This window comes from Lissotriton helveticus, chromosome 1_1 (genome assembly GCF_964261635.1).
Source record: "Lissotriton helveticus chromosome 1_1, aLisHel1.1, whole genome shotgun sequence".
Taxonomy (NCBI): Eukaryota; Metazoa; Chordata; class Amphibia; order Caudata; family Salamandridae; genus Lissotriton; species Lissotriton helveticus.
The window spans coordinates 1479262355-1479279597 of record NC_136057.1 but is presented as its reverse complement, the minus strand read 5'-3'; the positions used below and the strand labels follow the sequence as shown (position 1 = coordinate 1479279597).

The 17243-nt window shown below is 48.7% G+C and overlaps 1 protein-coding gene across 1 annotated transcript in view; it reads left to right on the top strand.

Moving 5' to 3' along the window:
* Window positions 1-11238: 11238 nt before the first annotated feature.
* Window positions 11239-17243, top strand: part of KCNH3 (potassium voltage-gated channel subfamily H member 3) — a 332483-nt gene continuing 326478 nt past the window's right edge. The window contains exon 1 of the mRNA XM_078658375.1: window positions 11239-11437. Within this exon, the coding sequence (XP_078514501.1) occupies window positions 11320-11437 (118 nt within the window). The 5' untranslated portion in view covers window positions 11239-11319. The remainder of the gene's footprint in view (window positions 11438-17243) is intronic.

Genomic DNA, 17243 nt, shown 5'->3' with positions numbered 1-17243 from the left:
TCGACATGGGCACTCCTCCCATGCCACAGGCGTCCAATGTCGCACAGCCCAATGTCAGTAGAGACACTCTGTTCCAGGCGCTATCAAGGCGGCAGCAATCCTGCAGCCCCAGCAGACAGTTCACATGTAAAGACTTACCATCGTGGGGCAGCCCACCTATATCCCCCTGCCAGACCCACCAGAAACAAGGCCCTTGGTAGCAATGGGCCATCTGCCTGCTCAGCATCCAGGGCCTGCGTGTCCGAAACCAGTCTTCGCCCCAGTGCTCATCAAGTCAACATCGTAGTCTTCCCGGGCGACAAAAAATGCAGGGGCCCTTAAGTCGCAGGAAAGTGTTGCACTCCTCTCTGTAGCTGCCAGTGAGCCTGCAACAGTGCTAATTAAGCAAATCAGCTGTCTGCGGTGTGACATCCGGGAGTTCAACCGAAACCTGAGAGTCCGGCAGGCCATATATATATTCATCATCACTCCCCACGGCGCCAGGACTGGCACCCGCCGCCGGGACGTCCGGCTGCGAACCGCTAATTTCCACCACTCTGCTGATAGCTTCCTGTTGCTCCTCGTTGCGGTGTTCAGGGGTAGGGCCAATGTTCGCCTCTGGGTGCACCGAGCTCGCCGTCGAGTGTCTTCTGCGTCGGCGACGTCGAGCACCTCCTCCACGACGGGACCTCGGGGGTGGGCCACCCGGGTCTGGGACAACTCCCGAGTCCAGCCAGGTCTCAGCAGCCTCCGGGGTGTTGAAGAAGTATGTTTTGTCCTGTGCTACAACTCGTAGGCGGGCAGGGAATAATAGGGAGTACTTAAGTACCATGCGGCGGAGTCGCTGCTTGATGTCCAGAAAATAGTGCCGCTGCCGCTGTACCTGAATTGTATAGTCCGGAAAGAACATAATCATGGTGTTGTCCACCCTGACCTCCCCTAATTTCCTGACCTCCCGCAGAACAGTGTCCCGGTCCCGATAGTTCAGCACTCGGATGAGCATGGGCCGAGGATTGGAGCCCTCAGGGGGGGGTTTAGAGGGCACGCGGTGGGCGCGCTCTATCACAAAGTGCTGCGAGAGGGTACCTTCCGGGAGAATGTCTCTGATCCACCGCTCTATGTGCTCCAGCACCTCCCGGGGCTCCCACCGTTCCGGCAGACCCACGATGTGGATGTTGTTCCGCCTCGCCCGCCCTTCCGCATCTTCCGCTCGATCCTCCAGGAATTCCACCCCGTTGAGAAGATTCTGCACATGCTTATCCATCTGCGATATTTTGGGAGACAGGTCTGTCACCATGGTCTCCAGCGTCGTCGTCCTCTCAGACAGTTTTTTGTGATCTGCCCGGAGATGCGTCATGTCTATAGCCACACTATCGATTTTAGACTCCAAAGAGGCACGGGTCTGTTGCATTGATTCCTCAAGCCGTTTCATGGCCTCCAGCGTCGTGTCCAGCTTGGAGGCAGTGTGATCCATCTCCGCCTGCTTCGCCATTTTACCCTTCACCTGTATGTTGCCTGTCACAGCTCTCGTTTTAGGTCCCCCCGACATGAGCAGTCGCAACGTGGCCGGTTAGTTGAGCAATGCAAAGAGGCCCGCTACGGCACAAGCGATTCAGGGCCCGTTGGAAGGGGGAGGGGTCAGAGCAGGCCCAAGCACTCCAGACAGGTACACTCCCAGGTCCTCACAGGTCCCCCGTTCGGCACTTGGACATCACTGCCCTACTCAAGGTTCATAGCTACGATGGGACGCTTCGTGCGTGAGCAAGCGCCGTGGCCAGGGCAAGATGTGGGCAAGGTCCGCTGTTGTCCCCACGTGACGACGCAACGGGGTAGGGTCCAATTGCCAGGACAGTCCAGGGCTAGTGGCACGCCGTCAGGGGCACCTCCACAGTAGGCCAAGCCTTCAGGTGTCGTCAGGGCAGTACAAACTCTCAGCCCCCTCCACAGTGCTGGCCGCACCAAGGACCCAACTAGGCGTCGCGGTCACCGCAAGTCAATGGGGGGGGGGGGCGCCGCGATGACGCTACACACTAGTCTTCCCATCCCGCCCGGGTCTGACCCACGCGACACCTGGGTACCTCCGAGCCGCCAGTGTCCGTAGCTCAACACCTCCGCCAACGTCGCCACGCTGGGCCACCAGTCAGTGCTGCGCTGGCCTCGCCTGCCCCCAGTGTCCCACGCCGACACCAGCTCTAGCGTGTAGGCCGCGTCCCCATTCCCAGGCAGTCTCCCCGTGCAATGATGAATGTTCCAGAGATCCAGCCCTGCGCCTCAGCACTAGTAGGTCCGTGGGGGTGGGGCGCAGATTAGGTATGCCTCACCTTGTTCTCCCAACACGTCTCATGCAAGCGACTGCCGCCCTCAGCTCTGGGCCTGTGTAGTAGGCCTCATCCCCGGGCTCGAGTAGTTCCAGAATCCGGTGCCGAGGGTCGTCGGCCCGTGAGTCCGTCGATAGAGCTCCGGGACGGCCAGCACCCGGGCGGTCAGGAAGGCACTCCAATTAATCCCTCAGGGAAGCCTCCGGTCGCACCACCTTGTTGCTGCGGCGGGGGGGGGGGCACTCCCACGTCGATCTGGGCACCCAGGCTCCACCGCTTCGCGAGCCAGCAGGGGCAGGTCCCGCTCCGTTACACCGATCTCAAAGGTGGCTCTCCGAAGGAAGACGGAGAGTAGTTCCGACGGCGCCCAAGCGCTTATCAGGGGGCGCGAAGCAGCTGCCCGCTCCGGAGGCCTCAGAGGGTCGGCTGGATCCCCGGCCTCGTCCAACTCCTCACGCCGCTCCGCAAGGGGGGCTGATCTGGCAGGGAGCGCTAGTTGTCACCGGAGCGGCCCGGAGTGTGTCAGCCACCCCAAACTTCGGCAGTCAGCGAGAGGGTGCTGAACAGTCACTCGACAGCAGTTTCAAAGTATAGCGGGCAAAAAACACGGAGAAATGGCCTGTGGCAGGGGAGTCTCTCTCGGAGCTCTACCCAGGCATGTCCGCCGCCATTGCGTGCTTAGCCACGCCCCCGCTGGCATTTTTGAAACATTGGTGGTTGAACAGAGACGCATTAACGTCGTTCAATGCTGGTAAGGTGCGATGCGGCGAGTGTAGCTTACGATTCACGTATTGTCAGTATTAGTTTTGGCTGTGTTTACAAGTTTAGAATTTTTCACCACAGGGAGTCTTGGACTCATATCAAAATAAGTGTCGAACATAGCACAGCGGGAGCTTGAGGTGAGATTGTGACATTACAATTCTTATCGCGTATATATTTTTGTGGTGTGTTCTTACCTTCATGTTCCAATAAAGTTTCTTTCTCATGTTCTGTTACTATAGTTTTGTAAAATGTATTAGGTCATGTTTAGAATGATGTTATGTCATCTTTGGAAGGGAAGGCAGAAGCGGTTGGAGTTGGTGGTTATAGGACGTCTTACTGGTTTGAGAAATAAACCTATTTTTACTAAAGTTACCGACTCCAGAGCCTCTTTACAATGGCGACGGGTGGTTTCTAGAGACCCACTGTGCAATTTTGATTTTATTTTTTTATTTAATTTCTGCGTCCTTGTTTGTCCGGATTCTTTGAATTTTTAAAGAACTCTACTTGAAGATTTCACCTTATGGTTACCTCGATGTGATTATCCTTTTATCTTCTGTGAAGTTTCAAGGAATTAAGGTACTGTGCTTAAGATTACTTACTGGCGGTGGCTGAGAGGCGTTGCTCGTGCATTGTTTGAAGGTACACTTGAGCAGTTCTCTCAAGCGATGCAAGATTCTCTAGCTGAAGTTTCTCTGTGACGTTGCAGCGCTCATGCTTGTACGTCTTCTCATCAGCTAGCTAGCTACGCTCTAGGCACGTAAGCCACGTCCTGATGGCCATGTTGGATTTTTCAAAGAAGCTATACCGGAGCTATTTAAAAGCCGATTTCATTATTATTATTCTTCACGCTATTATTATTCTTCACGCTTTTGAGTCACAAGTTCATTCGAGTGCATTTCAGTGATGTGCACACTGTTTAAAGTGCCTCATACAGCGTTTGGTGTATTTGCCGATTTCATTATTATTCTACACGCTTTTGAGCCACAAGTTCATTCTAGTGCATTTCAGTGATGTGCACACTGTTTAAAGTGCCTCGTACAGCGTTTGGTGCATTTCAGTGATGTGCACACTTTTTAAACTGTATTATACAGCGTTTGGTGCATTTCAGTGATGTGCACACTTTATTATTAGCATTTGTTTTGAGAAAGTGCACTATTTTGGAAGTATATACGTATACGTGCACACTATTAATTATAATTTACTTACAAAAAGACTTAGTTTATTATGGCATATACAATTGTGTAATCCACCTGCAATTTTTCTACAGGCTCCTGGAAAACCCAAATTAATATGGAAAAAGATGTTTGATACCTTTGAAAACTATCTTTTGGGCATTGATGGCGTAAGCGTTCAATCAAGTTAAGAAACTTATTGCGCAAGCACCAAGACTCAACACTATTGATCCTAAGGGTAAGTCATTTGTCACGGTTGATGCAGTGCTATAGGTCTAAGTGCAGTGTTTACCCAGTTGGTTAATGGAAAGGAGAGAGTTATTTCTTTCATTTCTAGGGGAATAAGAGGAGCAGAAGAATTTTACAGTACTATTGAAAAGGAGGCCCTTGCATGTGTTTGGGCTGTAGAAAAATTTAAAGATTTTTTTATGGGGTCGTCCTTTCGTTCTTGTTACTGATCATAAACCGTTAGTGTATATGATGGATGGAGTGAGATCTGGTAATGCATCATCGAGGTTAGTGAGACTCATTGCACGGCTGCAGGAATTCAATTTTGAAATATATTGCAGGTGGAAAAAATGTAACAGCTGATTGTTTGTCTAGACTTCCTCCTGTGGGTAAGGTTGATGAGAAGATGATTGATTTTCATGAATGTGTTGTAGCTGTGGTAGATGCCATAGGAAATCGTGGCATGGATATTTCTGAGAAAGAATGGTGTGAGTTTCTAGAACAAGATCACATTTTAACTAAGGTTAAAGAATTTGTGGTCAATGGGTGGCCATCGTGTAAAAATGTGGATTCTAGCTTTCAAAGTTTTGCTCAGATTGCAAGTGAACTTACTATTGTAAATAATATGTTAATGAGACATGATTTGTTTGTTCCACCTATGGGTATTGGGAACAGACTTGTAGTTTTGGCCCATGCTGGACATCCTGGTGTATCCAGTACTAAGAGATTACTTAAATTGCACTATTGGTGGCCAGGGATGGATGCTGCTGTTGAACGTTTTGTGGATAATTGTAAAGTGTGTGTTTTTGTTGGGATAAACATTGCAAAGTGTCTACAGAACCTATGGGTTTTAAAGAGATTCCTCAACAACCTTGGGAGAAAATTTCCATAGACTTTGCTGGTCCTCATGATTGCTTGGGTAGAGAAAAAAGGTTTTTGATTGTTGTTATTGACAACTTCTCTAAGTGGTTGTACTACAATTTTGTTGAGCATCCCAATACTGATGTGGTCATTTGTTATTTGGATAAGATTTTTCAACGAGAGGGGGCACCAAAAATTATCATGTCTGATAATGGTGTTCAGTTTGTTTCTGCTAAAATGCAGACTTTTCTTAAAATGTTTGGAGTTTGTTCTGAAAGGGCACCGCTAAATTGGCCCAAGGCCAATGGTCAAGTAGAACGCGCTAACAGGTTTTTCAAAGAGGGAATTCAATCTGCTTTGGACAATGATTTGGATGTTTTTGAGTTTTTAAAGGGAAAAATGTGAAGTTATCATAACACTCCCCATTCAAGTACAGGTGTATCTCCTTATGTGTTGATGAGGGGTAGACAGAGCAGAACTTTTCTCACACCTGATTTTGTTAAAAATGGTACTAATCAATCCTTTGAGGGTTGTGTCACTAAAGCCAGACATAATTTAGGTGTATCTCGTGATCTGAACAAGACTTATCATGATGTTTATGAAAAGGTTAAGTGCAAGTCTGTTGAAGTGGGAAATTGGATGCGAGTCATCAAACCTGTTTCACAACAAACTAAAGGTTCTTCAAAATGTTCTTTACCTTATTTGGTGGAAAGGGTTAATGATTCTGCTGTTTTGTTGAAAGACAAAGGATGGTGTAATAAAAGTGCCATTGTTGTACTTTAACATGGACAGGAGGATTACTTTAAAAAGGAGGAATTGGAAAGTCATGGTACTTTGTTTTGGGAGAATGGTGGTAAGTGTGATGTCATTTCTTCTAGAAGTGTGGTTCCTGGGTGTTCTGATGGTATGAGTATGAATTATGAGTCTGATGACCAAATGGGAGATCGTTTGGTTGGGTGTGACAAAGAGAGTAATCATCTTGGAAAAGATTTGTCTTTACAAAAAAGAATTGTTGAATTACCTAAGAAATTTGAAGAGTATCTCATGGAATAGATTTTATTTTGTTTTTAAAGAAAAAAGGGACATGTGGTGTGTTATTACCTTCATGTTCCAATAAAGTTTCTTTCTCATGTTCTGTTACTATAGTTTTGTAGAATGTATTAGGTCATGTTTAGAATGATGTTATGTCATCTTTGGAAGGGAAGGCAGAAGCGGTTGGAGTTGGTGGTTATAGGACATCGTACTGCTATGCACCAGTGGGTCTTTTATTGGTTTGAGAAATAAACCTATTTTTACTAAAAGTTACAGACTCCAGCACCTCTTTACAATTTTTCTTACCACTCGTGCAGACGGTAATTGTTTGTATGCTATTTGCAGCCTTTTTCAAACAGGGGTCAGCATACGTTTTGAACTGAGGAGATTGTCACTTCAAAATACGAGGTGAGCTACTATATAATATGGATGAGTTCCTTTTTACATTGCACGGTGACACAAGCTTTAATGTGGCCATTGTTGGCATTTGTCTTTGCTTATCGTTTTAGGCGAATCACGAGACGGAATCTTATCATTATTGAGGTACTTTTTTTTAGTATGGTTTCGTTCGATATCTGGCGCTGGCACAGGAGCACTTGGATTGATATTATTCACAATTTGTTTTGGCCTCACACACTGCATAATGCACCACAGGTACTCTGGAACTGAATTAACGTGTGATTCCTTTGATTAGGTAATGTTATCCAACTTTTGTGTTTGAAGGATTCTGATTGACATACAGTATTGACTTATATTAGCATGTTTTTTCATAGGCATGCCCCTGACGAATTGACGACACAGTCCCGAAATGCATCGGGCCTTTTACAACATTCATATGGATTAATCTTATGTTTTGCTATGTATATTGTTCGATTTGAAACATGTAATAACAAGTCATCGTCATTGTAATTTATTCTGTACTGCAGTAACTGAATGGGATACATTCACAAGAAAGTACAAATGATGAGTACAATGAATATATAAATATTTTTTGATGAATCTCATTTGAAAAAACTGTGGAGTTATTATAACATATTGAATCAGCAAGTGGGGTTTGGCTTAAAACCCAGCGAACAGTGCACGGGGCCGGCAAGTTTTCTTGCTAGTATTTGATAGTGTTTTTAAAGGCACTTGGTTAGACAGCGAGAGCAGCACCGTAGCACCATTACAAATTAAAAATACAAAAGATATTCGTGAGTTCTGATTAAGAAGGAGTGCACCTTCGTCCTCTTCAGTTATCAGAGGAATAGCAGGCAGAGAAATGAAGAGGAAAGCATGAGAGAAACACTTACCTGCATTCTTGGTATAAATGCATTAGGTGATGCAGAGAAGGTATGATGGTGACATTTAAATACGTAAGTGGTGCAGGGGAGAGCAGTGGAAGGAGAAGATGTATGAGAAAGGCATTTAAAATCTAAGGCATGGCCACTGGAATTATGCGGCAGGAGAGAGCCAAATCATGAGGCAGGGTTGACTAAATTATGCAGCAAGATTAGGCAATTTCTGCGACATAAAGCGTCACTTTTAGTAATAATACTACAAAGGATTTTTTAAAGTTTTTATATTCTTTTATGATGAAATGGTATGTACTTTTATGATAATTTATATCGAATAAAGTATTACAACAGAATAATACTACTTCATTATTTTAAAACTTGATAATACTGTCTGGGTTTGGTTGCACCTCATTAGCGTTAGTTTTACATCCATATATAGCTTTAAACAATAGGAAGATGATCAGTCCAGCTTTTCAACGGGCCTTCCACTGGCGGCCACATGTGTGGCTACATTTTTTTATTAACTTTTGAATCGTTTGAGCTGGAAACAAAGACATTTTTGTTAAAACCTGCAGATTATGCAACAGATGATGGATTATGTGGCAAATGCGGAAATCTATAATAATGTGACGATTGCCGCTGCCACACAATCCATAGTTCCAGTGGCCTTGATCTTAGGGATTTAAATACAGTGGGGGGGAATGGCTGATAAATGCACGCACTTTGATCATATAATTACAATGGAGGGGGCTGTGAGAGACATCTAGACAGTTCTACGCACACATTATGCGGGGAGGGAGGGACTGAAATGTAAATCCTTTAAGGGTATAAACAGGCAGAGAAACGACGAGGGAGGTGTGAGGGAGACACTGAACTGCATCCGTGGTATAAATACATCAGGGGATGAGAGGGAGTATGGCAGTGACATAAATATCTATGGGTCTACATGTGGTAGAAAAAAGGAGACGACAAATAAGAGACATTTAAATTGTGTTTGGCTTCGCAGGAGGGGAGACGGGAGGTCTGATGGAGATGGTGCCGACGAGCAGAGGGCAAGGGGGGAAGTGAGAGATGATGGGGCCAGGTCAACACGGCGAGGAAGCAGCCTCACTAGAGTGGGGTCTTTCATGGCCCTCGGAAGGATTAAGAAAGTATCCACTAGAAGGGTTTCTAGCACCGGCAGGGGAGTGAGATAGAGCCTCGAATCGAGATGCGACATGACGGGGTGGGGGGAGTGTGACCTGGGCCATGGGTGAGGGGAATAATACTTTGAAACAAATCTCAGCAAAACAGGAAGAGTTGAGAGTCCTGGGGAGGACAGAGGAAAGGGCACATGGTTGTCACTTGAGGGCGTGGAATAGGGTGCCAGGAAATCGGTTTTCATCGTGGAGTGTTTTTGTTTTCGCAGGAAGGGTAAGACACCCTTTCTATTTTTCCAGAGTTCTAAGGGGAAAGGTCCATATCCGACCGCTTCCCGGGACTTCTGTTTACACAAACTCTACATGGTCTCCAGATTAATCCTCCTAGGCGTGTCCGTCCCATCCCCATCCAGCTGTCCATGTCAATGCTCGCCCCAGGTGTAGTTTCCAGCGTTGCTCACGCCTGGACAGTCCCACTGGGCTGGGTTTGGCACTTGTCCTGGGGTTAACCAGCGAAGGGATTGTGGCGCTGCGGGGTGGGCGAGGGAGCGGGACAGGTGGCATCTCAGGAGCGGGGGAAGCGGGCTAACACTTCTCAGCTGCCACGCTCCATCCCCCAGGGCCCGGTCCTTTCAGCAGGATGCAGGGCGTGGTGCCGTCGCCATGGTAACCCCAAGCGAGAGATGCTGTGCCTGACAAGGAAGGCTGCAGCCGAGCTGGAGAGGAGAGGCGTCCAACAAGCCGGCGCTTTTATTCCAGAAGAGGACTCGCTCAGCGCTCTCGACGAGCAGCCGGCCGCGGACTTGATCCGACCACACCACCCCTACTCTCGTGGGAAGCCCCGCAGGCATCCCGGGCCAACAAAAGGCGATTCTTTAAAGCAAGCCTCGTGGAAAACTCACGCGGAACAACTTCCAAGCGAAAATACAAAGCCTAGGTTTGTGCGACCACGGCCCCGAAGTCCCCCAGTGCCAGCATGTGCCAGTTAGACCAATGAAAGTGGTCCATGGGAGCAGGTGGAGAGTCCTAGGCAGTGCCCGAGAAGACCAACTCCGAGCGGGACGAGCAGGAAGGGGCAGGGAGCTGTCTGCGCGGCTGTGGGAGGCTGTCAGCGCCGAGAGCCCTCATGAAAACAGCATCTGTGGAGGGGGCGGCAAAACTTTAATACTCAGGCACGTGTCCTGGCTGAGCGAACACTCCCTCGAGGGGTGGTGGCACGAGCGCCAGGAGGCAGGGGCGCCTCGGGAGGATCCGGCACAAGCCATGCATAAGGGTCTGGTCTCTGGGAGGGGCTGTCGGATGCCTCAGAGATGAATTTCCCTCAAACGACTCTGAGAGTCGACGGACGTCAACTCTAGGATACTTGGTGCAACTCTTGGCCACCCCCGTTCAGAGGGGCAGGAAGGAGCAGGTTCTTTGGTGCCTGGAAGCCGGGCTCCAGGCACCTCACAGGAGCCGGTGAGGAAACAAAGGCCCCAGCTGGCTGCTGCCAGTGATCCCGGACGGGAGCGGCCTGAGCCGAAGAGTGCGTGAGAGCGGGACAGAGACTCGACAGGGAACGAGGACAGGACAAAGACGCCGGTCCTCCGCTGGTAACTACGAACGGGAGAGTGAGACTGGGTAATGACAGGACAAAGGGACTGATGGTTAACTAGCAAAAACCAGCGGGGCCCAAGAGGGCGATCACCAACCAGGGAGCCAGACTAGGGCAAGCAACTGAATGCCAACGAGTTCATACGAATAGGACGAGGAGACTGATCATCCGCCAGCACATTAGAGCTGGTCGTAGAGACTGTGCGTCTACCAAAGAAGAGAGTGATCATCTACCAATGGAGAGAGTGATCATCTACCAGTAAAGAGAGTGATCATCTACCAGTGTATTATAAACGGACAAATAAATTGGCCATAAACAGAGAATAATACTGTCCAAAAAGACTCATCACCAACCAGTGTGTAAGAGGCCGGCCATCAACCAGAGTAAAATAACTTAATGGTTACCCATGAACGTGTATGGGACAAGGCTGTCAACCAGTGAAAAATAACTAAATGGTAAGCCTGAACGCCAAACAGTGAACAAGAAGTGATCAAGAAAATGTATACCAACCAGTGAAAAATAACTGAAGGATCGGCTTTGTCATCAACCATTGAAAAAAGAAGGGAGTGAAGAGCTTGTTTTTCGAGTAATGACTAAGAACGAGACAATGAAACGTGGTTAGCGATAGGACTCCGAACAGAACAGAGGGCTGGGCCACCAACCAGTGAATGAGAATAGGATGAGATAACCTAATAACAGGATGGAAATACTGGCCATTAACCGAGGTATACAAGTGGAATATGGAGACCACCCATCAATCCAGGGACAAGAAAAGGATAAACAGATTGTCTGCTAATTCGACAGATAAGATTGCCCATTGGTACAGATATATGTGACTGGAAATTAGAGGGAACCAAGAGGAGAAAGTGAAAGCAGTGAGGAGGGGACCTCATGGGAGGACCCATACATGTTCATGCCTGAGGGCAGGAAGCGGCTGCCCGATGCTCCTCACCCCTTATGTTACCAGGAGGATGGAGACCAAGTTGGAGGGTCCTTAAAATGCCTGTGATGAGGGGACTGCTTGCTCCTCAGAACACCTTCCTGGACACCATCGCAACCCGGTTTGATGGGACACGTGAGTGAACAGCTTCTCATACTTTCTAAAAGTGTCATTGCTCCCTCCTGCATGCCAATCCCACATCCACACCAAGTCCCAGACTCCACTCCCCACAGATCCCTCATCAGGCCTTACAAGTGTCGAAAGGACGTCCGCTCACAAAGAACGCAGCCAATCAGAACATGTCAGAGCTAATAATGAAAAAACCTGGTACCCCTGAAGAGCCCCCTCTTATTCAAGTTTCAAGTTTATTTATTTATGATCTTGGAACTCCGAAGAGATCCACATAAAATTGAAATTTACATTTTCAAAACGTTCAACTATAATATACAAATGCTATAAATATAGATATAGAAGACATCAGATAAAAACAATTTTAGCTATAATACCCACCATATAAATGTTTTAATATATGTCTAAAAAACACTTATTCATGAAAATACTATATGGGGTTGGAGGGGCACTAGGCTCAAGGGCCCTGAGACAAACTGCCCTTTTATAGTTTGCTCCCTACACCCTCCAGCTCTCTCTGTCTGAGGTTGGGACAATTGTCCTAGGGAAACTCATAGGTCTGAAGGGATAGTAACTTTACTACCATCTCGCCGTAAAGTGCGTCAATGCCTCGTCAGGGATACAAAGCACTATATTAAAGTAATTACATTACAACATCCCAGATCTCCCAGGAATAGATTTAGAATGGAAGCCACATCTTTCTTCCGTCACCCAGAGGTGCTCGTTTCAGTGTCTGTCCCTTTTACCTGTGAGGTTGTGTGGTGCGGTCAAGGGAGGAAGAGGCCACAGCAAGTATGAGTGATCAAAGAGAAACGAGGAGCCACAAAAAGAGCACAGGGACATGGACTAAGTGGGGGGAACCAGGCTCGGGCAGGTCAGCTACATGAATGCAAAGCCACTTCACGGGTGAGAGGAGAAGGGGAAAGTGACAAGGTGAAATGAAGAAAAGTGGCCACATGATGATTGGAAAAGTCAAAGGGAGACAATAGGGTGAGCACAGGAGACACCAGGCAAGTGCAAGCTAGGGGGGACCTGGGAGAGAATAAGGGGCATATTATCAAGTGAGTTATCGCCGCGTTAGCGGCACTTTTGTGCCGCTAACGCGGTAATTTCTTATCGCCTTATTTACAAGCTCGCGCTAACCAGTGTTAGCACTAGTTTCCGTGAGTGAGCTGCTGGTATTTGATCGCCCTGCATGCCATCGCTAATGACATGCAAAGTAGGCGTTCCGGAGCAAAACAAAATGGAAATAGTCGCTAACACCGCTTCGCGGTATTAAAAGCCTGCAGCAGACCTGGAAGCGACAAGAAAGATTGCGCTATGCACATTTCATCGCAGGTATTTAACGTCTGAAAAATTACTGACTTAGACATACATATAATGGGTAGTGGATTGTACGGCTGAGTCCATATCTTCCTATCACCAAGGATTAGCTTATCGCTGCCGATTTTACGCTGGATTTCCAGCGATGTGCGCGGAATTCACCACTATCGCAGGATTTATTATCGCCGTGGAGATATGCGTTGATAATAATGCGATATCTCAATGATAAGATCCTGCGATACGCGGCGTTAAACAAAATCGCAATAAGCGTGCTCTGCGATATTTATTGCAGTATGTTGATAATATGCCCCTAATAGTTTACTGCTGTGTGAAGGGCCAGTGGTGAGTAGTAGGCCATGAGTGAGGCTACTTGGGAAGTAATGGGTAACTTAGTGAGTGAGGGCCCCCCCCCACTGAGCCAACGGGGCGGTGAAGGAAATAAGCCACATGGGGCTGGAGCGAAGCCGCTGTGTAAATGAGGGGCCTACCAGAAAGTGAAGAGCCATGGCGCAAGTGAGCACACAAGGGAACAAACTCCCAGGGGGGCTTCGGTTGGAGGCCTCGGAGACAGCCTTCCGCAGGAAGCTGAAAACCTTCTTATTCCCCACTGACTAGTTTAATGGGTGTCTGAGTCTGACTGGGGGGGGGGGTGGCGTGGGAAATCTGTCTTGTTTGCTGGTACCATAGCGTGGGGACACACTAGCCTAGTGTAACCAAGTACTTTATAAACTTGTATATTATTATCATTATTGTTATTATTATTATTATTAATATTATTATTATTATTATGCCAAAAGAGGGGCCACTGGGCAAGGGAGCAGCCACCGTAGAATAAGTGGTCATGAAGAAGGGAACGGCCATTGAACCAGGAACATACAGAAGAAGGGCCCTACGAGGTCATGAAAGAACTGGCCGCCATTGAAGACAGAGAACTGGTACAGCAGAGACAAGAACAGTGTAAGCTCCTCTGCACAGGGAACGAGTACACTACAGGTGGCAGCAGTTCAAGTGTCACTCAGAGAATAGGCACAGCATAGACAGCATTACTACAAGCTTCTCTCACATGGAGACTAGGCGTAGCATGTGCACCCACTGTGCCAGCTTCCCTCCCAAACCGAACAAGGGGAACGTTAGCTCCCCTCACATACAAACTGCACGTAGGACACAGGAACGAACTGTGCAATGCTCCAGAACATAGTACACACATATTATGTTGGCGATGGCAGCAGTACAAGCTTCAATCACACGCACACACGGAACAAGCGCAGCATAGGAGCAACATTGTATGTGCTGGACAAATGCAACATAGGCAGCAGCAGTATATGTTTCCCTCACACAGATACTGCACTCAGCAGTAGTGCAACAGGCACAGGAGGTGCACCTTGACTCACACAGAGAACAGAAACAGCACAGAGAGAGACAAACAGGCAACCTTTCCCCAGCATAAGATGTGCGGCACGGGAAGCAGCAATGTAAGGGTCCTCACAGTACAGGCAAGGGATAGGCAGCATCAGTTCAAGCTTCCTTTATATATAGAAGAGGTGCAGCAGGCTGCAGCAGGCACATTTCTGAGCTCTCCCCCTGTTTCTAGGCAGCGCATGCACCCTAAATATCTTCCCAGCAGGTAGAATACAAGCAAAGTAGTGTATTTCCCATCACACAGACAATATGTTCAGTGCTGAGCAGCAATGCAAGTGTTCCCATATACATGGCAGGAGGAGTACACACACCAGGAGTGTATGTTATCACTTGAAAGAATAACACAGGCAGTAGAAGTGTGACCTTCCACCTATTGCTAGAAAGTCCAGCACAAGAGCAGCAGTCGTGCAAGCCTTCACAGCTACAGACGAGGTATAGTGCAGGCAGCAGCCGTGCAAGCCTTAGCATCTACATAGCAGGTGCAGCGCAAGCAGCATCAGTGCAAGCCTTCGCATCTACAGAGCAGGTACAGCGCAGACAGCAGCCGTGAAAGTCTTAACATCCACAGAGCAGATGCAGCGCAAGCAGCCGCAGTGCAAGCCTTCACATCCACAGAGCAGGTGCAGCGCAGACAGCAGCCATGCAAGTCTTAACATCCAGAGAGCAGGTACAGCGCAGACAGCTGCCGTGCAAGTCTTAGCATCTACAGAGCAGGTGCAGCGCAAGCAGCATCAGTGCAAGCCTTCGCATCTACAGAGCAGGTACAGCGCAGACAGCAGCCGTGCAAGCCTTCGCATCTACAGAGCAGGTACAGCGCAGACAGCAGCCGTGCAAGTCTTAACATCCACAGAGCAGGTGCAGCGCAAACAGCCGCAGTGCAAGCCTTCACATCCACAGAGCAGGTGCAGCGCAGACAGCAGCCATGCAAGTCTTAACATCCAGAGAGCAGGTACAGCGCAGACAGCTGCCGTGCAAGTCTTAGCATCTACAGAGCAGGTGCAGCGCAAGCAGCATCAGTGCAAGCCTTCGCATCTACAGAGCAGGTACAGCGCAGACAGCAGCCGTGCAAGTCTTCGCATCTACAGAGCAGGTACAGCGCAGACAGCAGCCGTGCAAGTCTTAACATCCACAGAGCAGGTGCAGCGCAAACAGCCGCAGTGCAAGCCTTCACAGCCAGAGAGCAGGTACAGCGCAGACAGCAGTCGTGCAAGTCTTAGCATCTACAGAGAAGGTGCAGTGCAAGCAGCATCACTGCAAGTCTTCGCATCTACAGAGCAGGTGCACTGCAACCATCTGCAGTGCAAGCCTTCATATCTACAGAGCAGGGACAGCGCAGAGAGTAGCCGTGCAACTCTTAGCATTTACAGAGAAGGTGCAGTGCAAGCAGCATCAGTGCAAGCCTTCGCATCTGAAGAGCAGGTACAGCGCAAACTGCAGCCATGCAAGTCTTAACATCTACAGAGCAGGTGCAGCGCAAGCAGCTGCAGTGCAAGCCTTCACATCTACAGAGCAGGTGCAGCGCAAGCAGCATCAGTGCAAGCCTTCGCATCTACAGAGCAGGGACAGCGCAAACTGCAGCCATGCAAGTCTTAACATCTACAGAGCAGGTGCAGCGCAAGCAGCTGCAGTGCAAGCCTTCACATCTACAGAGCAGGTGCAGCGCAAGCAGCATCAGTGCAAGCCTTCGCATCTACAGAGCAGGGACAGCGCAAACTGCAGCCATGCAAGTCTTAACATCTACAGAGCAGGTGCAGCGCAAGCAGCTGCAGTGCAAGCCTTCACATCTACAGAGCAGGTGCAGCGCAAGCAGCATCAGTGCAAGCCTTCGCATCTACAGAGCAGGGACAGCGCAGACAGCAGCCGTGCAAGTCTTAACATCCAGAGAGCAGGTACAGCGCAGACAGCTGCCGTGCAAGTCTTAACATCCAGAGAGAAGGTGCAGCGCAAGCAGCCGCAGTGCAAGTCTTAACATCTACACAGAAGGTGCAGTACAAGCAGCATCAGTGCAAGCCTTCGCATCTACAGAGCAGGTACAGCGCAGACAGCTGCCGTGCAAGTCTTAACATCTACACAGAAGGTGCAGTACAAGCGGCATCAGTGCAAGCCTTCGCATCTACAGAGCAGGTACAGCGCAGACAGCAGCCGTGCAAGCCTTAGCATCTACATAGCATGTGCAGCCCAAGCAGCATCAGTGCAAGCCTTCGCATCTACTAGCAGGTACAGCGCAGACAGCAGCCGTGCAAGCCTTCGCACCTACAGAGCAGGTGCAGCGCAACCATCTGCAGTGCAAGCCTTCACATTTACAGAGCAGGGACAGCGCAGAGAGTAGCCGTGCAAGTCATAGCATGTACAGAGAAGGTGCAGTGCAAGCAGCATTAGTGCAAGCCTTCGCGCCTGAAGAGCAGGTACAGCGCAGACTGCAGCCATGCAAGTCTTAACATCTACAGAGCAGGTGCAGCGTAAGCAGCTGCGGTGCAAGCCTTTACATCTACAGAGCAGGTGCAGTGCAAGCAGCAGGCTGCAGGCCTTCATAGCTACAAAGGAGGTATAGCGCAAGCAGCAGCCGTGCAAGCCTTAGCATCTACAGAGCAGGTATAGCACAAGCAGCAGCTGTGCAAGCCTTCGCATCTAAAGAGGAGGTAGAGTGCGGGCAGCATAAGTGCAAGCCTTCGCATCTACATAGCAGGTTTAGCACAAGCAGCATCAGTGCAAGCCTTCACATCTACAGAGCAGGAACAGCGCAGACAGCAGCCGTGCAAGTCTTAGCATCTATAGAGCAGGTACAGCGCAAGCAGTATTATTGCAAGTCTTCTCATCTGTAGAGCAGGTACAGCGCAGATAGCAGCAGTGCAAGCCTTAGCATCTATAGAGCAGGTACAGCGCAAGCAGCACTTGTGCAAGCCATCGCAACTACAGACCAGGTACAGCGCAGACAGCACCAGTGCAAGCCATAGCATCTACAGAGCATATACAGAGCAAGCAGCATCAGTGCAAGCCTTCACAACTACAGAGCAGGCACAGTACAGACAGCAGCTGTGTAAGCTTTTACATCTACAGAGCATATACAGAG